The sequence below is a fragment of the Schistocerca piceifrons genome, chromosome 2, assembly GCF_021461385.2.
Source record: "Schistocerca piceifrons isolate TAMUIC-IGC-003096 chromosome 2, iqSchPice1.1, whole genome shotgun sequence".
Taxonomy (NCBI): Eukaryota; Metazoa; Arthropoda; class Insecta; order Orthoptera; family Acrididae; genus Schistocerca; species Schistocerca piceifrons.
The window spans coordinates 887754518-887772173 of record NC_060139.1 but is presented as its reverse complement, the minus strand read 5'-3'; the positions used below and the strand labels follow the sequence as shown (position 1 = coordinate 887772173).

General features: G+C 40.3%; 1 protein-coding gene across 3 annotated transcripts in view; it reads right to left on the bottom strand.

Annotated features, from left to right (window-relative positions):
* Positions 1 to 17656, bottom strand: part of LOC124776963 (zinc finger protein 775-like) — a 112125-nt gene that overhangs the window by 84486 nt on the left and 9983 nt on the right. For all 3 annotated transcript variants that reach the window (XM_047252200.1, XM_047252201.1, XM_047252202.1), the window contains exon 2: positions 2439 to 2565. In XM_047252200.1, coding sequence (XP_047108156.1) covers positions 2439 to 2565 — 127 coding nt within the window. The remainder of the gene's footprint in view (positions 1 to 2438; positions 2566 to 17656) is intronic.

The window sequence follows — 17656 nt, the reverse complement described above, 5'->3', positions numbered from 1 at the left end:
TGACTCCTATGATTATAGCTGGTGGTGACTTTAATCTACCCTCGATATGATGGTGAAAATACATGTTTAATTCCGGAGGTACGCATAAAATATCATCCGAAGTTGTGCTAAATGCATTCTCTGACAATTATTTTGGGCAGTTAGTTCATGAGCCCACACGAATAGTAAACAGTTGTGAAAACACGCTTGACCTCTTAGCAACAAATAATCCTGAGTTAATAACGAGCATCAAAACTGATACAGGGATTGGTGAACACAGGGTTGTCGTAGCGAGATTGAATATTGTAATCCCAAAATCTTCCAAAAATAAACGAAAAATATACCTATCCCAAAAAGCAGATAAAAATTCACTTGAGGCCTTTCTGAGAGACAATCTCCACTCATTCCAAATTAATAATGCAAGTATAGACCAGATGTAGCTTGAATTCAAAGAAATAGTATTGGCAGCAATTGAGAGATTAAGAAACTATGGAGCTGATCCTCCTTGGTACACAAAACGGGTTAGAAAATTGTTGCAGAAACAAAGAAACAAACATGCCAAATTTAAACAGACGCAAAATCTCCAAGACTGGCGATCTTTTACAGAATCTCGAAATTTAGCACGGACTTCAATGCGAGATGCTTATAACAGTTTCTACAATGAAACTTTGTCTCAAAACCCGGCAGAAAATACAGAGAGATTCTGGTTGTATGTGAAGTATGTTAGTGGCAAGAAACAATCAATGCCTTCTCTGCGTGATAGCAATGGAGATACTATCGAAGACAGTGCTGCCATAGCAGAGTTATTAAACACAGCCTTTTGAAATGCCTTCACAAAAGAAAACAAAGTAAATATTCCAGAATTCGAATCGAGAACAGCTGCCAACATGAGTGAGTATAAGTAAATATCCTCGGAGAAGTGAAGCAACTTAAATCACTTAATAAAAGCAAGTCTTCTGGTCCAGGTTGCATACCAATTAGGTTCCTTTAGGAGTATGCTGATGCATTAGCTCCATACTTAACAATCATATACAACCGTTTGCTCGACAAAAGATCCGTAGCCAAAGACTGGAAAGTTGCACAGATCACACTAATATTCAAGAAAGGTAGTAGGAGTAATCCACTAAATTACAGGCCCATATCATTAACGTCAGTATGCAGCACGATTTTGGAACATATATTGTGTTCAAACATTATCAATTACCTCAAAGAAAACTGTGTATTGTCACACAGTCAACATGGGTTTAGAGAACATCGTTCCTGTGAAACACAACTAGCTCTTTATTCACATGATGTGTTGAGTGCTACTGATAACGGATTTCAGATCGATTCTCGATTTCTGGAAGGCTTTTAACACTGTACCACACAAGTGGCTTGTAGTGAAATTGCACACTTATGGAATATTGTCTCAGTTATGTGACTGGATTTGTGATTTCCTGTCAGAGAGGTCACAGTTTGTAGTAATTGACAGAAAGTTATCGAGTAAAATAGAAGTGATTTCTGGCGTTCCCCAAGGTAGTGTTATGGGCCCTTTTCTTTTCCTTATGTATATAAACGATTTGGGAGACAACCTGAGCAGCCGTCTTAGGTTGTTTGCAGATGACGCTGTCGCTTATCAACTAATAAAGCCATCAGAAGATCAAAACAAACTGCAAAACGATTTAGAAAAGATATCTAAATGGTGCAAAAATTGGCAGTTGACCCTAAATAACGAAGTGTGAGGTCATCCACATGAGTGCTAAAAGGAATCCATTAAGCTTCGGTTATACAGTGAATCAGTCTAATCTAAATGCCGTAAATTCAACTAAATACCTAGGTATTAAAATTACGAACGACTTAAATTGAAAAGAACAAACAGAAAATGTTGTGAGGAAGGCAAACCAAAAACTGCATTTTATTGGCAGGGCACTTAGAAAATGTAACAGATCTACTAAGGAGACTGCTTACACTACACTTGTCTGTCCTCTTTTAGAATACTGCTGCACGTTGTGGGATCCTTATCAGATAGGACTTACGGAGTACATCGAAAAAATTCAAGGAAGGGCAGCATGTTTTGTATTATTGCAAAATATGGGAGAGAGTGCCACAGAAATGATACAGGATTTGGGCTGGACATCATTAAAAGAAAGGCGTTTTTCGTTGCGATGCAATCTTCTCACGAAATTCCAATCACCAACTTTTTCCTCCGAATGCGAAAATATTTTGTTGAAACTGACCTACATAGGGGGAAATTATCACCACGATAAAATAAGGGAAATCAGATATAGGTATTTGTTCTTTGCGTGTGCTATACGAGATTTGAATAATAGAGAATTGTGAAGGTGGTTCGATGAACCCTCTGCTAGGCACTTACGTGATTTGCAGAGTATCCATGTAGATGTAGAATGCTTTTTAAAAGTTAAAGAAAAAAGGTTCTGCTTAAATGTCAGTTATGTAAATTATTAAAACTCTTAACTTACCTGTGAGATGAACATCTCTTCTCTTTTAATTTGTGGGGTATTTCTACCACCTTGTTCATTTACTTGAGGTCTAGGGTCACATATACCATTTGCTGTGCCCTGGTTTATTCTGCACGACTTCCCTGATCTACAAGAAAGAAAATTTATTATAATCCCAGAAATCAATGAAGTACGGACTTGTTAAAATATCAAAAAACTAATCGGGAATTGTTATGACATGAAAATATGTATGATTTATTCTATTTTACAGTAAGTATTGTACCACACTAATACAAGTAATAAGATGAGAAAGATAAATAAGGGTCCATGTCATGCATAAAATTAACTGAATATGGGAAACATTTACATCCACACCTAGGTCTAGGAAATCAGAAAAAATAGGATTTCAATATTACAGAAAATATAGTGATTAAAAAGAAATCAATTACAACAGGTGTTCCCGTCACATTTTTTACTATTAATATAATGTATTATGGGGTTTGGAGCTTCACACTGAGATAGAAATGTTTTCTGATTTCATTTTAAAGTTGCTCTGGGATACTGCATACTGCAGGCCACAATCACAAACACTGCACCACTCAGTTCATATAATTTGTGTACATGACAATGATTTGCACAATAAGATTAACTGACTCATCACCGCACAGTCTAAACCGCTAAGGACAGAAACCCGAAATTTGGAGAGGGTATTGATCTTATACTGATTGATCTTATACTTTAGGTAGGGATTTTTTGAAATGTCACCCCTAAGATGGTGAAACAGGGTATGAAAGTTTTTTTTCCAAATGTCTCATTAATAAAGAAATTTTGAAGCTAGAACTATGAAAATTGGTATTTGGTTTCTCAGTCACAAATAAACAAATATATGTTTCAGCATTTTTGGAATTTAAACCACAAATGGGGTAAAAGAGTGAATGAAAGTTTTTTTTTTAAATAAATTATTATTAAAGTACTATTGAAACATTTTTAAAGCTATATCTAAAAAAATTGGTATTGGAGTTCTGAGTTGAAAATTGAAGAAAACTATTTGTTTGAGTGTTTTTGGGAACATCAACCCCTAAAGTGGTGAAATAGAGGATAAAAATCAATATGGAAATATTTCATTGCACAAGTATTTTGACACTAAGTTTATGAAAATTTGTATTTAGCCTGTCTATTAGAAATAAAAAAAGTGTTTCACTCTTTTTGGAAATTCAAACCTAAGGGTGTGAAATAGGGGGTGAAAAGTTTTACAAAAACATTTCATTGTGATAGCATTTTTGAAGCTAAATCTGTGAAAATTTGTATTTGGCTTCTCCATTAGAAATCTAAAAAAATGTGTTTCACTGTTTTTGGAAATTCAGCCCCTAATATGATGAAAATTTTAAGAACATATTTCATTATATTAAAAAATTTTAATAGTTAAATCTATGGAAACTGCTGTTTCATTTCTTGGTTAGATATAAAGAAATAGGAGAGGAAAGTTTCTACGGAAATGTCACCACAAGAGCGCAAAAGGCACGATTAACAAAGATTTTGGACTCCCACTACCAGAATCACTTTTTGGTCAGAAGTACATTCAGAGAAGACCATGCTTATATGGCCTTAATTAGAATGTGTTGTAATTTGTGAAAAACATAAAATTTGACTACAGAATAAAAAAAAAAAAAAATCTTTGTACACCATACAGTGTACGAGAGCAAAGAAGTGGGTGCTAAGCTAGTATTACATATACAGGGTGTCTTCGAAAAACACCAATGAGTCTTAGGGACCGGTCCTTCACAATAAAACAAGAAAAAATGTAGACTCTAAAACACATACCTTCCAAGAGCTATGAGCACTTTTTCAGTACAAGAGATGCGTTTCACATTAGCGAAGATGAACAAGTGCTCACAGATCTTAAGGTGCGCATTTTGGAGCCCATGTTTTCTAGGCTTTTTTTTCTTGTTTTGGTATACGGAACCTGCCTCAAAAGCTGGTTGCGGATTTTCTTTTATTTTTATTATTATTTTTTTTTTTTTTGGGGGGGGGGGGGGGGGGGAGATATAACAAACTACATGCATTCTATGGCATCAGAAGTCTCCCTAAGGATCCACAGTAACTTGATGTGATGCTAGAGGGCAGTCCCTTCCAGGAGAACGAAGCGTGAAGAGAAAGCGAGAAAGCACAGTGTGAGTTGAGCAGTCATTCAGGATGGATGTTACCCAGCTTGACGAGCACTCTCATGTAAAGATTGCGTATCACCGTGGAAGGAATGCGTGACAATGCCACAAGGAGCTTGTGGAAATGATAGGAAATGCTGCTCTACTGTACTGAACAGTTGCTCGGTGGGTAGATGCATTCACGGGTGCTAGAGCTGCAATGCCTGACATGCACCGATCCAGGCAGCCTGTCAGTGTGCACATAAATTATGCTTGTATTCAGATGATCCAATGCTTGGAGAATGATGCTGTAGGAATTACAGTGCAATACTGGTATTGAGAATACAACAATCTACAGGATTTTACTCAATGTGCTACATCTGTGTAAAGTCGCTGCAAAATGGGTGCCTCATGCACTAAGTGAAGTGGAAAAGTGGACACAATATTAAACTTGTGGCGGGCATCTAGTGCATTATGAGAAGGACGGAGGCAATACGCTTGCAAGAATCATAGTCACAGATTGATTTGGGCCAGGGCCTACGAGCCAGAACTGAAATGCCAGTCTGCGGAATGGCGTCATTCAGATTTGCCATGCAGACAGAAATTTCATTACAATCCCTCATATGTCAAGTTAATGTTCATTATGGCCTATGATATTAGAGAAGTGATTATGTGACATTTCATCCTACATGGACAACCTGATAATGCATTGTACTACTGTCGCACTTTCCTGGAATGACAACTACAATGGGCTATTTGGGAGAAACGTTCCGAGTGTCTACGTGACGCATTAATTCTTCAGGGCAATGTGAAAGACCATAAGGCAACATGCGCACAGAATCTACTCATGCAGTGGGGGTGGGAAGTACTGGAGCAGCCTCCATATTCACCAGACTTATCATCTTGCGATGATGACTTCATACCAAAAGAGAGAGAGAGAGAGAGAGAGAGAGAGAGAGAGAGAGAGAGAGAGAGAGAGAGAGAGAGAGAGAGAGAGAGATTGATGGCTTTCACAATTATGTCAGCGCGGAAGTACATTACATCCAAACTCCTGTAGGAATCAAAGTGAACTGGCAGCACGAGGAGAATGGGATGCATATGACAGAATGTGAATTTGGGGCGGATGGGAAGCATGCCAGGAGAGCCGAGGTGGTCAAGGCGACCATTTGTGTTGTGCAGGAAATAGGGTTTTGAGTTCTCATCCAGCATAAACATTTACCTGTCATCTTTGGTTTACTTCAAAGCCTGAATGTGGTTGATGTCATTGGTGTGTCTCAATCCACATGACTAACGAATGAGAAGCAGATCTCCAAATAACAGGTGCACACTCAGTGTAATGAAGTTGGCTGCATAAATTATCATACAGGTAGTAAATTAAGACATTTCTAAAAATCACTAGGTAGAAGTGCTCAAAAGATTGGCAGTTTTATTTCAAGACATTATGGTATTGACTAAATGCATAAAGCAAGTTGGTAACTTCTGACATAAATAACGAAAATTACATTCTATCAAAAGTATATTTTGTATTCAGACACACATTCATGATGCCTTTATCATAGGGGCCACATGGCAGGTCATTTCTCAACTTGCAATACACCATTTGAATTGCAATATAAGGCTACCCAATATCTTTGGCAGCTTATATGAAGCATCTGACAGTACCATGGGCAGTATCCATTAACAGGCACTGAAATCTTATGGTATTATGCATGTAGTTTGCGATTGGCTGGTATCCAACCCACATAGCAAAAAAGTTTACTTTTTAGTAGTACCTTTTGTGGGCTGGTTAGTTACATCAACTAACTTTCAGTCTATCCACAGCACATGCCTAATTCCAATGTTTTTGGAGCGGCTATTTGATGTGTACAATAGCTTGCACTATCTCACTGACCTTGCTACCGCCGTGGCAGGTCTAACGGATCACCAGAGGAATGTTCAACAACTGCTCACCTAACAACAGATGTGAATACATATCAAATAGTATAGGGACAGTCCTTTTTCTTTCCCTTGGGAAAACTAGTGTGGGCACACAAAGTGAAAGAAATACAATTTCTGCTCAAAATACTCTATTATTTGCACATTGTTACATTTTTTGCACCACAGGGCAAGATGGTGTAAACTAACTAAATCTTACTGTACATGTATGTTAGTCTTGCCTTTGTTATCATTATAGGCAGAGCACAAGCTTGGGGGATGAAACTGGATAATACTTGTTACTATCAAAGACAGAGAAAAGAAATCAAACTAATCACTGTAGTCACTGTAATCAACTCAGGAAAACCTCAGATAACATTAATCAGTATGCCCATGCAGATTTGGTACAGATGCTAGGGTGTGAGATGGCCAATTGTGAAGTGCTGCCCACTTCAGCATCAGTGCTTTATTCATTACACATGGGTTATTGATTCTTCCTTGTGACTGGCATCTCCTTGTATGATCTCAGACCAGTCCTTTACTATTTGTGAGTACTCTGGGAAAACAAGAACTGTAGTGTAACAGATATGCTCCTGTTAAATAAATTTTTATAACACGGCTTACTATATAGTGGTATCACATCCGATCAAGAAGCAAGCTTCAAAAAATAGAAATGTATATTGGATTTCACTACTGAAGTTTCAAGAACTGTTCCACTAATCTAATCTTGAAGTGAGTGAGCAATAGCATTCACTCAAGCTTTAGCAGTACGGTCAATGTTGGTGGGTCTTGAGAAAGGCTATATGGTGTCAATATCAAACTGCTGGTAGGTAGGCCTAGTTTGTGCTTTCTGTTGAAGTTGTAATCAATCCAATAATTTGAAACAAGCTTCCTTTAAGTTTGTGTGTCCTCTGAAAGAATCCATTCTGGTGTTTTTTTGGTGCAAGAACTGACTCAATAAGGTAGTGCTACTTTGCGTTTCAGGGATGATGTTTATTAACATGGACATTATTTCAAGTACAGTTACATAAAAATGTTTATGCTGATAAGCCAAAACGTTATGACAACTGCCCACCATGTCATTGGATGCTGCCTAGTGGTGGTGTGTGCATGTGACGTGGTAATAAGAGTATATAAGCAGAGCAGACACAACCAAGGTATCACCCTAGCAAAGATACATGCTACAAATATGAAAATCCACTGAGAAAAGAAACTATAACAAAGGGCACATTATTATTACACACCGCCTATGAATGAGTATCTCAAAAATGGTAACCTGGTTGAATGTTCACATGCTACTACTGTGAATATCTACAGAAAGAGATGTTATGATTTGACATGGCCAGTGCCCCACCAATTTTTCAATGGTTTCTCAAAGAACTCATAAGGTCTGTGCATGGCTGTAACAACTATATTGATGATATTGTAGCAGTTTGGAAAAGTGCCACTTCTTTCAGTCTTCTATGATTTATCTTGGGTTCATGGTCTCTAGTGCTGGTATCAAACCTCAACATCAGAATGTCTCTGTCATTGTGGCTCTTCCACGTCCTACATCAGTCAAGGAACTGTCTTGTTACATAAGGGGACGTCTTTCAAGTGGTTACAGGTGTGTGAAATGGTGTTTGCCAAACTCAAGTCTATGTTACAATCAGCAACTTGCCTCATAACCTATCAACAGGGTCAACATTTAGTATCAGCAACAGATGTGTCCCAGAATGGCCTGGGGACAGTGTTAGGTCATAAACATTCTGATGGCACCAAGCAGCCTACTGAATACGCGTCGAAAATGCTTAATTCGACTCAGATTAGATATTCACAAATAGAGAAAGAAGCTCTCGCCATTGTTTATGCCTTAAAGAACTTTCATGTTTTCCTGTATGGGGTAGAATTCCATCTCATCACTGAACATGAGCCGTTAGTAACGATGAATTCTCTCGGTCACCCTGGCAGCCCTGTAAAAAAAAATTTCTATCAAAGGATTTCTGGCAATGCTGGTCTCTGATAACAGCCCTCAGTTTGTGTCACAAGAGTTTGCCTACTTCTGCAACACCAGTGGTATTCACATTTTTGCCCTGCCCTTCCACCTGCAGTTCAACGGTGAGACCGAAACGTTCGTTAGAAGAATCAAAATGTAAACGAAAAAATATGTGACTTGGTCCCTGTAAGACATTGCCTTGGATCAATTTCTGTCCTCCTATCAGTTCCTATCGCTTCACACCATTCGGCGACAACAGACCTGCCGAACTGCTCCATGGGTGCCAACCCCGGACATTCCTGCAAGCTCCTGTGGCTCAGCCAGGGATGCTGACCCATGCAGCCGTCATCCTGTTTTCAGCCCGGGGTGGCTGTCTGGGCATGTGAGTTTGGTTGTCACCCAGAATGGATTCTCGCCATTATCTCCTGTTACCCACAGCTGCCGTCTGCTATGGCCATATGGAGGAGAGTCTCTGTGCCTGTCATTATGACCAATTGCACCTGTGTGTGGATGACTGGACATCCCCAACCAGTCTGCGTCACTTGATGGATTATAGGATGCGGCTGGGTCCCTGCCACATTATATGAAGGGCCCCCTCGACTGGTGGATGAACCTGGTGCAGCTTCTCCAATATCGCTACCAGTATCGATGCAGCCGCCGTCCACACTGGAGTCACCCTCTCTGCTTTGGCCACCAATAAGGTAGTGCTACTTTGCGTTTCAGGTTTTGTACCTGAGGGAACATTCTGTCAACTGTCAAGGGCCATCAAGCAGCAAAAGTGGCTCAGTGACCTTGAACGAGTTTTGCTCGGCTGCCGCTAGAGCTCGGAGGATCGCGCTATAGTTTTAACTAAGCGCGATCCGCTGCAAAAGGGCCTGCTTCCGGCCGCCATGTTGGATTTCTTGCACGCGACTTCCTGCCGCGCCCAGTTAGGCGGTGCTTATCAGTGGAAACTTCCGCAGTACAGGCAGCTGCAAGCTCATTCGACTCGAAGTAGCCGCACTGAGCACACAGCCATGCCGTACAGGAAGAGAAGATATGCAAGAAGATCAAGAATGCCAGTCTACAAGACTGTGGATACATTTACTCTTACTCCTAATAATGTAGCACAAGAAGAACTACTAAATGGACCTATTACTTTTGTAGGAGCCAAGATTAATTTTTCTTGTACAACTACAGAGGTTGTAACTGGTAATAGTTGGTTAACTATTGCTATTGTAAGGGGCAGTGATAAGCCTCTATTAGGTTTGGAGTCTTATTATGATAGAGACATTATTTGTTATCGTACCTGTTCAATTGGAGTTCAAGGTGACAGGAATTATGGTACAGCTGTTGTACTTACTGATAAATCATTTGCTTTATATACAAAGAACAGGAGATGTGTTAATGCTAATGAAAGAATTAATATTTGGATATGGAGCTCGCACCAATGTCACCCATCCTACCATACGGGTTGACAAAGGATGGTGGACTGCACTGCTGCCTTCACCCCAAGCACTTCAAACCACACGCCCCAGTATCAGCACATCATCTCAGTCACAGCCTCGTGGAGGAAGATGCCACGGACATCTTGTGAATCTGAGCTGCTCCCCAAAGGAAGAGGAATGAAGTAATGCCAACAGGTGTTGTTGATATACCTCGATGGGGACAGCCAAAAATGTGTGCCTCTACCGGGACTCGAACCCAGGATCTCCTGCTTGCATGGCAACACCTGTCGGCAGCTGAGGGCTTCAATTAATTATTATTTATTCTAAGAGGATGTGATGGTCATCAATGGTATCTGTTATTTCGAGAACAGTTACTATCTTCATATATAGTTAAAGGCTACCCGGCCATTGACCTTTGTCTGTGCGAATGCGCACAGGTTGCCTGAACTCTTATGGGAATCGTCACCTAGTTGGTGCGAGTAATGAGTGGATGGGCAAATATCTATTAGGAACATTACATATGTAGATTGTGGACAGTTGGGAATGTGGGTCTCACAGGAAGCGTGCAAGAGATAAGTCCCTGCAGTTACGCTATTCATCTGTGTCCTCAGTGGCTCAGATGGATAGTGTCTGCCATGTAAGCAGGAAATCCTGGGTTCGAGTCCCGGTCGAGGCACACATTTTCCGCTGTCCCCATTGAGGTATATCAACAACACCTGTCGGCAGCTGAGGGTTTTAATTAATTATCATTTATTCTAAGAGAAGCTGCACGGTCATCAATGGTATCTGTTCTTTCGAGAACAGTTACTATCTTCATATATAGTTAAAGGCTACCTGGCAATTGACCTTCGTCTGAGCGAATGTGCACAGGTTGCTCGAATTCTTACGGGAATCGTCACCTAATTGATGCGAGTAATGAGTGGATGGGCAAATATCTGTTAGTAACATTCCACACGTAGATTGTGGACAGTTGGGAATGTGGGTCTCACGGGAAGCTTGCAGCAAGGGATAAGTCCCTGCCTTCATCTGTGTCCTCAGTGGCTCAGATGGATAAAGTGTCTGTCATGTAAGCAGGAGATCCCAGGTTCAAGTTCCGGTCAAGGCACACATTTTCGGCTGTACAAATCGCGGTATATCAACAACACCTGTTGGCAGCTGAGGATTTCAATTAATTATCATTTACAGTTTGGTAACCTCAGAACGCTTGCAATAACCCCACTGTGTGTTCACTGTGACAGTTAAAACATTAAAACATTTACGCCTCAGACCAGACATCACACAGCTACTTTACACGCATAAGTATGATAACTTTGAGCCTCTGGATCTAGGTAATGGACAATGATATAGAAAAAAGGTTTCAAGATTCCCGAAGATTGTCATCTTAAGACATATAGTAAATATTTTGAAAATTTGCCATGAATTTTAGAATTGGTCATCAAAAAGCTGTGGTTTTTTGGGGTTTTCTAGAACTGTCTGTGAACAAATGGTGGTTTTGTAAGCCACCTAAGGTCCACCCTAGATCACACCTAATGCAAAAGAACCAACCAATTTGCTCAATTTTCCTGGGCTGGAGGAAGTGTGTAACATTTAAATTTTGTCCCTGTATTGCAGGATAGCTACAGTATGCCTGTTGTTCTGAGAAGCATAAAAATGTTTGCTAGGCCAAAGGCTATCCAGAACCCTTGACCCTTTTCTCTGTGACCAACAGAACTCAAGATATGAGTGCCTTGAAAAATCGTACTTCTGCGCACGGCCTTTTGGAACATATTGGTACTGTGCACTGTCCTGCATGAACCAATTACAATCTGTAATTTCTACATTTTTTGCACTGTCTAGTTCCTTCTAATATCATGGTAGTTATTCTGTTTTGTATTAGTATGAGTTATGTCAGCATGTTCCTTCTAGATAGTGTTTCTCATACAGTGGAGATAAATAAACAGTGACTGGTAACAGTAAACTTGTTGTGTCAGTCAATGTCAATAACAGCCACAGTAAGACCTAACCTAAAATGTTCGCATTTAAAATTAAACTTTCCTACTGCTTTTGCTTTGAACTCCTTCACATCTTATGTCTTCTCTACTCTAAAAATCCTTGTACATCATTGTGATGTAGTTCTGTTCAACTCGCTGTGCTTTTACACATTAGATATCTATTTCAAGCTATCTATATATTCTAAATCAAATGCCTCACATGATCATTGCTTTGTTTGTCACAACCCAAATTCTACTTAAAAAGTTTGTTCTGACATAACACAAATGACACTTTCAGCCACTACGCGAAACTGATTGAAATTATCTGCCCCATAACATACAAATATCTTTACTCACATTTAGTTTATCATCTTTCTGTAGGTGCTTCAAATTTTGGTATTTGATTCATCTTTTAGAAATTATCCCCTACTTTAGTAACATGTACTGGAAGTCAGAACCACATCTTACTTGCAATGACATAATAGGTTTAGTGGAGGAATCCTTCCATCAACTGATCTTGAAAAGCCTGATATGAGATCACTGCTCATCTTTGAAGCAACTTAATATGTTTCAGTTGAAGCAGGTCAGAATACCTCACTTCTGATAAATATACTTAAAAGACAATGCTTTAATTATACTTCATGAATGAAAACATCGATAAAAATATACACCCAGAAGGGTAGGAAGACAGAAAATAGAATTTCAGGGGTTGAGAGAGTATGTGATGTTAGTAGAATGATCACAAACTAGAGTCAAATTTGTGAAGAATTTGGAAGTATGAGCACACTTATCTTTATGACACTGCACCCCCTCTGCCCTAAATGTACCACTGAACTGGTCTGGAAAGGTGTCAAAGCCGTTATATCCTCTCCTGAGGCAAGCTGATCCACAACTGCTGTAACTGGTCCTTGATATACTCAATACTGGCACTGGAATGGACTGATGACCAAGCTGATCCCACGCACATTCTATTTGGGACAAATATGATGATCTTGTTGACCACGGGAGTAGTCCAACATCAAGCAGACAGTACATAGAGACTCATGCCATATGTTGATAAGCACTATCATGTTGAAAAATTGCACAATGAAAGTGTCGCATAAGAGGTAACATACGAGTTCGCAAGATGTCTTGTCAGAGTTCCCTCAATCACTACCAGCCACCTGTCCCTGGGTCACAGCAAAACTTGCTGACAATGATCACTGGGGGTAGTGCAGCAACACAATTTGTCGCTAAACACAATGTGATGCCATTTATCAGCAATCTGTGCTTTCCAATCCCATTATCACTGGAAACACAGTCATACATATGTGTTGTAACGTTATGACAGCCCGTTGGACAATAATTCCCTAGTCTGGTTGCTGTTAGTCTCCGACCAGTGGTGATGCAGAATGTTAAATGTAGTCCATTACTTGTCCGTGGATGGTAGATGCAGAAGGAAGGGGTTACAATATGCTTTGTGCACTGTACAATGATCCCCCTTTGTGGTGATCAGAAGTGGATGATACGTATGCTGCCCTCACATTCCCACACAGTCCAACATCTGACACTATCACATCCAAAAGCCTGATAAAATTGGAAATTGCACAATTCGACCAGCTGGTCACAAGGACAACCACGATGATGTCCCTTTCAAACACTGTCAGATGCTAATAATGCTGTCTCACATGTGTATGCAGTGTGTGTGTCCTTCACAGTGATCACTTTGCATCTGACACTGTTTGTGCTCCTTGTATCTCCTACCAGGCACGGTAACAACACTGAAGATGAGCAACACTAACATACTCCAGTGGCCGTTCTGTCAGATAGAATTGCCCCTCTAATCATATATGTACCTGCTGATGTGTATGTGCCTGAAGTTATACTGACATGTGACCCTCTCTTTGTGCATGCTTCACATGTTTTGTCAGGCAGTGTACTTTGCCTAGACAAAGTTCAGTTCAGTTTTGTGGTCCTCTTAGTAAATGGAATCATTCCACGTACATTGTGATAACATTGTTAGATTTTTGTATTAACATTTTTGTACTGACATTTTTATTGACTTTTTTTGTAAATTTTTAGCAATTTCTACCCAGTTCAATCGGAACAATATAAATATAAGTTGCTTGCAACCACAACCGGCAATGTGTAAGGAGTCTTCAATATCATTTGGCTGCACTGAACTACATGTACTACATGGCATCAATGTAATTTAAATTTCCACAATAAATAACTGAATCATAAGACACATTGCAATTTTAATGTAGGGCTTGAGTGCCACCATGGGGATGATGTCATTATCCTTTGGAATAAGAGCAACAACCTCAGATGAAGGAGGGGACTTTGGCAGCATTACTTGCACGAGCAGTAGTAGTTGTGAGAATCTTAGCAGACATTTCAACAGACAACAGATGCCATATGTTTTCAAGGTGCTGCTGCTTTGTTTTTTGCCCAAGGTGAAGACGTCAACACGGATTCACAAGTCTGTCAATGCACTGATGTCATGTTGTATACGAAAGCCACTATTGTCAGTCATTAAGAGGTCTCACGCATTGAGGAAATGCTAATCTCAGGTTCACTGACTGAAAACTGGAGGTAAAAAGAGACACAGTCACTTGCCTATAAGCAAAGAGTGCCAAATGCTATATATAGAGGCCCATAAAGGCAAACATGGCAGAGTTCAAGAGTTCCAGCAAAAAGCAGCAGCCTCTGATAAATGAGCGCACAGCAGATACTGTGTAAATGAGCACAAGACTTGGTCAACTGTGGGCACCAAGGTCGTCTCATTAAACTTTGCCTTTGTGTACCTCTGGACTGGGTGACTGGTTCTCTCTGTACATTTGTCTACATGTGCCTATGTCTCTGTATCACTTTCATTCTAATATGTACTTGGGCCTAAGTGTTCAATTAGGACAACAGAATCTGCCGCTTCTACGGTTCGTGGCCAGTAGTAGCATATGTTACTGCATCTTGAAGTTATAGGTCGGGATGGCCATTTGTTCTGAACAACGGACTGCCTCAAGGGTCAGTTCTTGCTCCCTTGTTGTTTAGTCTGTACATTTCAGACATGCCAGAGACACTTTCAAGGAAATTCGGATACGCAGATGACTGGGCTATTGCTATCGGAAAACAAACCATTGAACAAATGGAAGAGATCCTTACAGATGACCTCAAAAAGCTGGCTCAGTACTTCAAAAACTGAAGTTTGTTGCTTTCATCTAAACAACAAAATGGCTAATAGGGAGCTAAATGTGTGCATGGACAACCAACAATCGAGACACAACAGACACCCTAAATACCTAGGGGTCACATTGGATAGAATGCTGTCTTTCAATCATCATCTCCAAAATAGCGCCATACGCTACATAAATGAATAAATCCTCGTCTCTGTTCTTGTAAACTAGTGTCTTTGCTCTTCTTCATGTTCAACACTATCACGTGAAAAAGCAGTAAAAAGCAGACAAGTAAGCCAATTCATCCTCATTTTCTGGTCACTGCCAGATCTACCTCCTCAGCCTAACATGCAAGTCTTTCTGTACCATCTCCAACTGTAGAAACCTGAAAGACCTCAGCCTGACCTCACTGCTGCTTCACTTCTGTATGCAGCCACTCGCATACCAAGATGCAGCTGACCTTAAATCCTATATCACCTCTGACCTGAGCATGAGGTACTAAGTAAGTATGCCACGTCCCATGTTGGTTTACAATGTAAACAATTTGTGTTAGATGTGGGGTCCACGCTTCAATTCCTGGCTGAGTATCTTTACCAAGCAGTAAGGTGCTTTAGAGTACAGAAGATAGGATTTTCTCTGGAGAGAACTAGCGCATCTAGTCTTAGGACAAATGAGATTGAGCTTTCTCGGAGGATGAGGTACAGTGCACATGCAGGACAGTCTGTTTTAATGTGCAGTGGGAGTGAGGGAAGAAGATGAAGTTGAGAGGTATTCAGTGTCCAGTGTTGAAGAATTACGAGATTGCAGCAAGCAGCCCACAGCAGTAAACAAGACAGGACGCCTTTACAGCAGTCATGACAATTGAGGTCAGAGACACTGACACTTGAGTCAGTGGCATGGGGTTGTAGAATTCTAACCTTATGTCTAAGCATGAGAGATCAATGCAGCAATGTTGCCTGACCAAGAAACACAATGCGTGGATCACAACCTAGTATGGAAATGCAATCTTCAGCTGCAAAAAAGGACGAAAAAAACATTTGATATGAATTTGGAAGGTAATGAGGTACTCAGTCATCATACAGTCTTGTCTGACACATTTAAGTTCATCCTGACAGCATTTGATGGAAATAAAGATGAACTAAGGGAATTTCTGGACAATTGTGACCTAGCATTCAAACTAATGCCAAGCTATCGTCATAGTGCACCATTAAAATTTGTTAGAACTAGAATTGTGGGTGCAGCTCAAAATAAACTACTAATACACAATTTGACAGCACCTTTGTACTTTGGATCACCATGCATGCTTATTATTCTCTAGTAGACAGGAAAGCGCTGAAGGTATGACCGAATGGGTGAGTCATGTTGACACATTTCAACACTAATTTTGAGTAGCTGTACCAGGGAGTGATGAGAGCATCAGACATTCCGGGAGGCCATTCTCTAATTCGGAAGCTGGCGTGAGCAGTGTTCATACAGGGAATCGAAGGTGAGAGGGTTAAAACAATCAAGAAAGCAAGAGGAGAGGATTTAATGTTAACGCAAGCAGCAAATCTAGCATTAACAGAAAAAGCACCCATCACCTCTTGCAACAAGAAGTTCAATGAATCACGTCACCCGAGAGATTACTGCTTTAGGTGTAAGAGAGGTGGTCATCATGTGAGGAATTGTACTATGGAGAAATGCATCAGGAGAACTGACACCATGTGGATGAGTTGTAGGAGAGCAGAGAAATGGGCATCCCACCTGCTGCCACCACTGAGATGGACACAGAAAACCCTATGCACAGGACTCCACAGAGAAACTGAAAGCCTGCAACCAATGGGGTATCGTCAATGCAGTCATCAAGGGCACCCAAGGCTGTGTGATCAGGTGAGACCAGAGCTATATTACAGTTGTAGAGAGCCAGGCATTTAGCTTGATGGTGTAATGCCAAGGCTAGGTTAGCAAATATGAAGGCTCAGAAACAGGCAAACAAAAGAGGGACACGAGTATGCGGTCGACCACACTGCAAAGTTACATTTAATAGACTGAAAGTGCAGGAATGATTTTGTAAATGTATGATGCACACAAGGAAGCACAAGAACAATAATTTCATAGCAGACAGTGTCACTCAGGTGAGCAAAATAAAGGAATCAGTGCTGAAGGATACAGTGAGCATTAATGTCAATGAAAAAGTATAACTTAAAGGTATCACTGAAGAAGTAAAAGAGATGCATCTTGCCATGATGTTAATACTAAGGATAGGTGAGGATGTACGTGTGGAACACAAGTTTCATATAGTGGAGGACAAGTTAGATGTTTTGTATGACTGAATTTTAGGCACAGACTTCTGTGAGAGTTTAAAAGTAACCATACAATATTATGAGAAGGGAAGTTGCTGCTCACCATATAGCAGAGATGTTGAGTCACAGATAGGCACAACAAAAAGACTCTCGCAATTAAAGCTTCCGGCCATGGGCTTCCATCAACACGCCCTCTCTGGAGCAAGGAGTCACAAGAAATAAGAAGTGAAATAAGAAGTGAGAGGCTGGTGCACATAAAGGAAACATGGAACAAAGATGAGCAGCAAACAGAAAGGATAGAGCCTTTGTGACATTATCCCAACATGTCCACGAGCAGAAATGATTTTAAGAATTAAAGTGCAGAACACAGTTCTGACC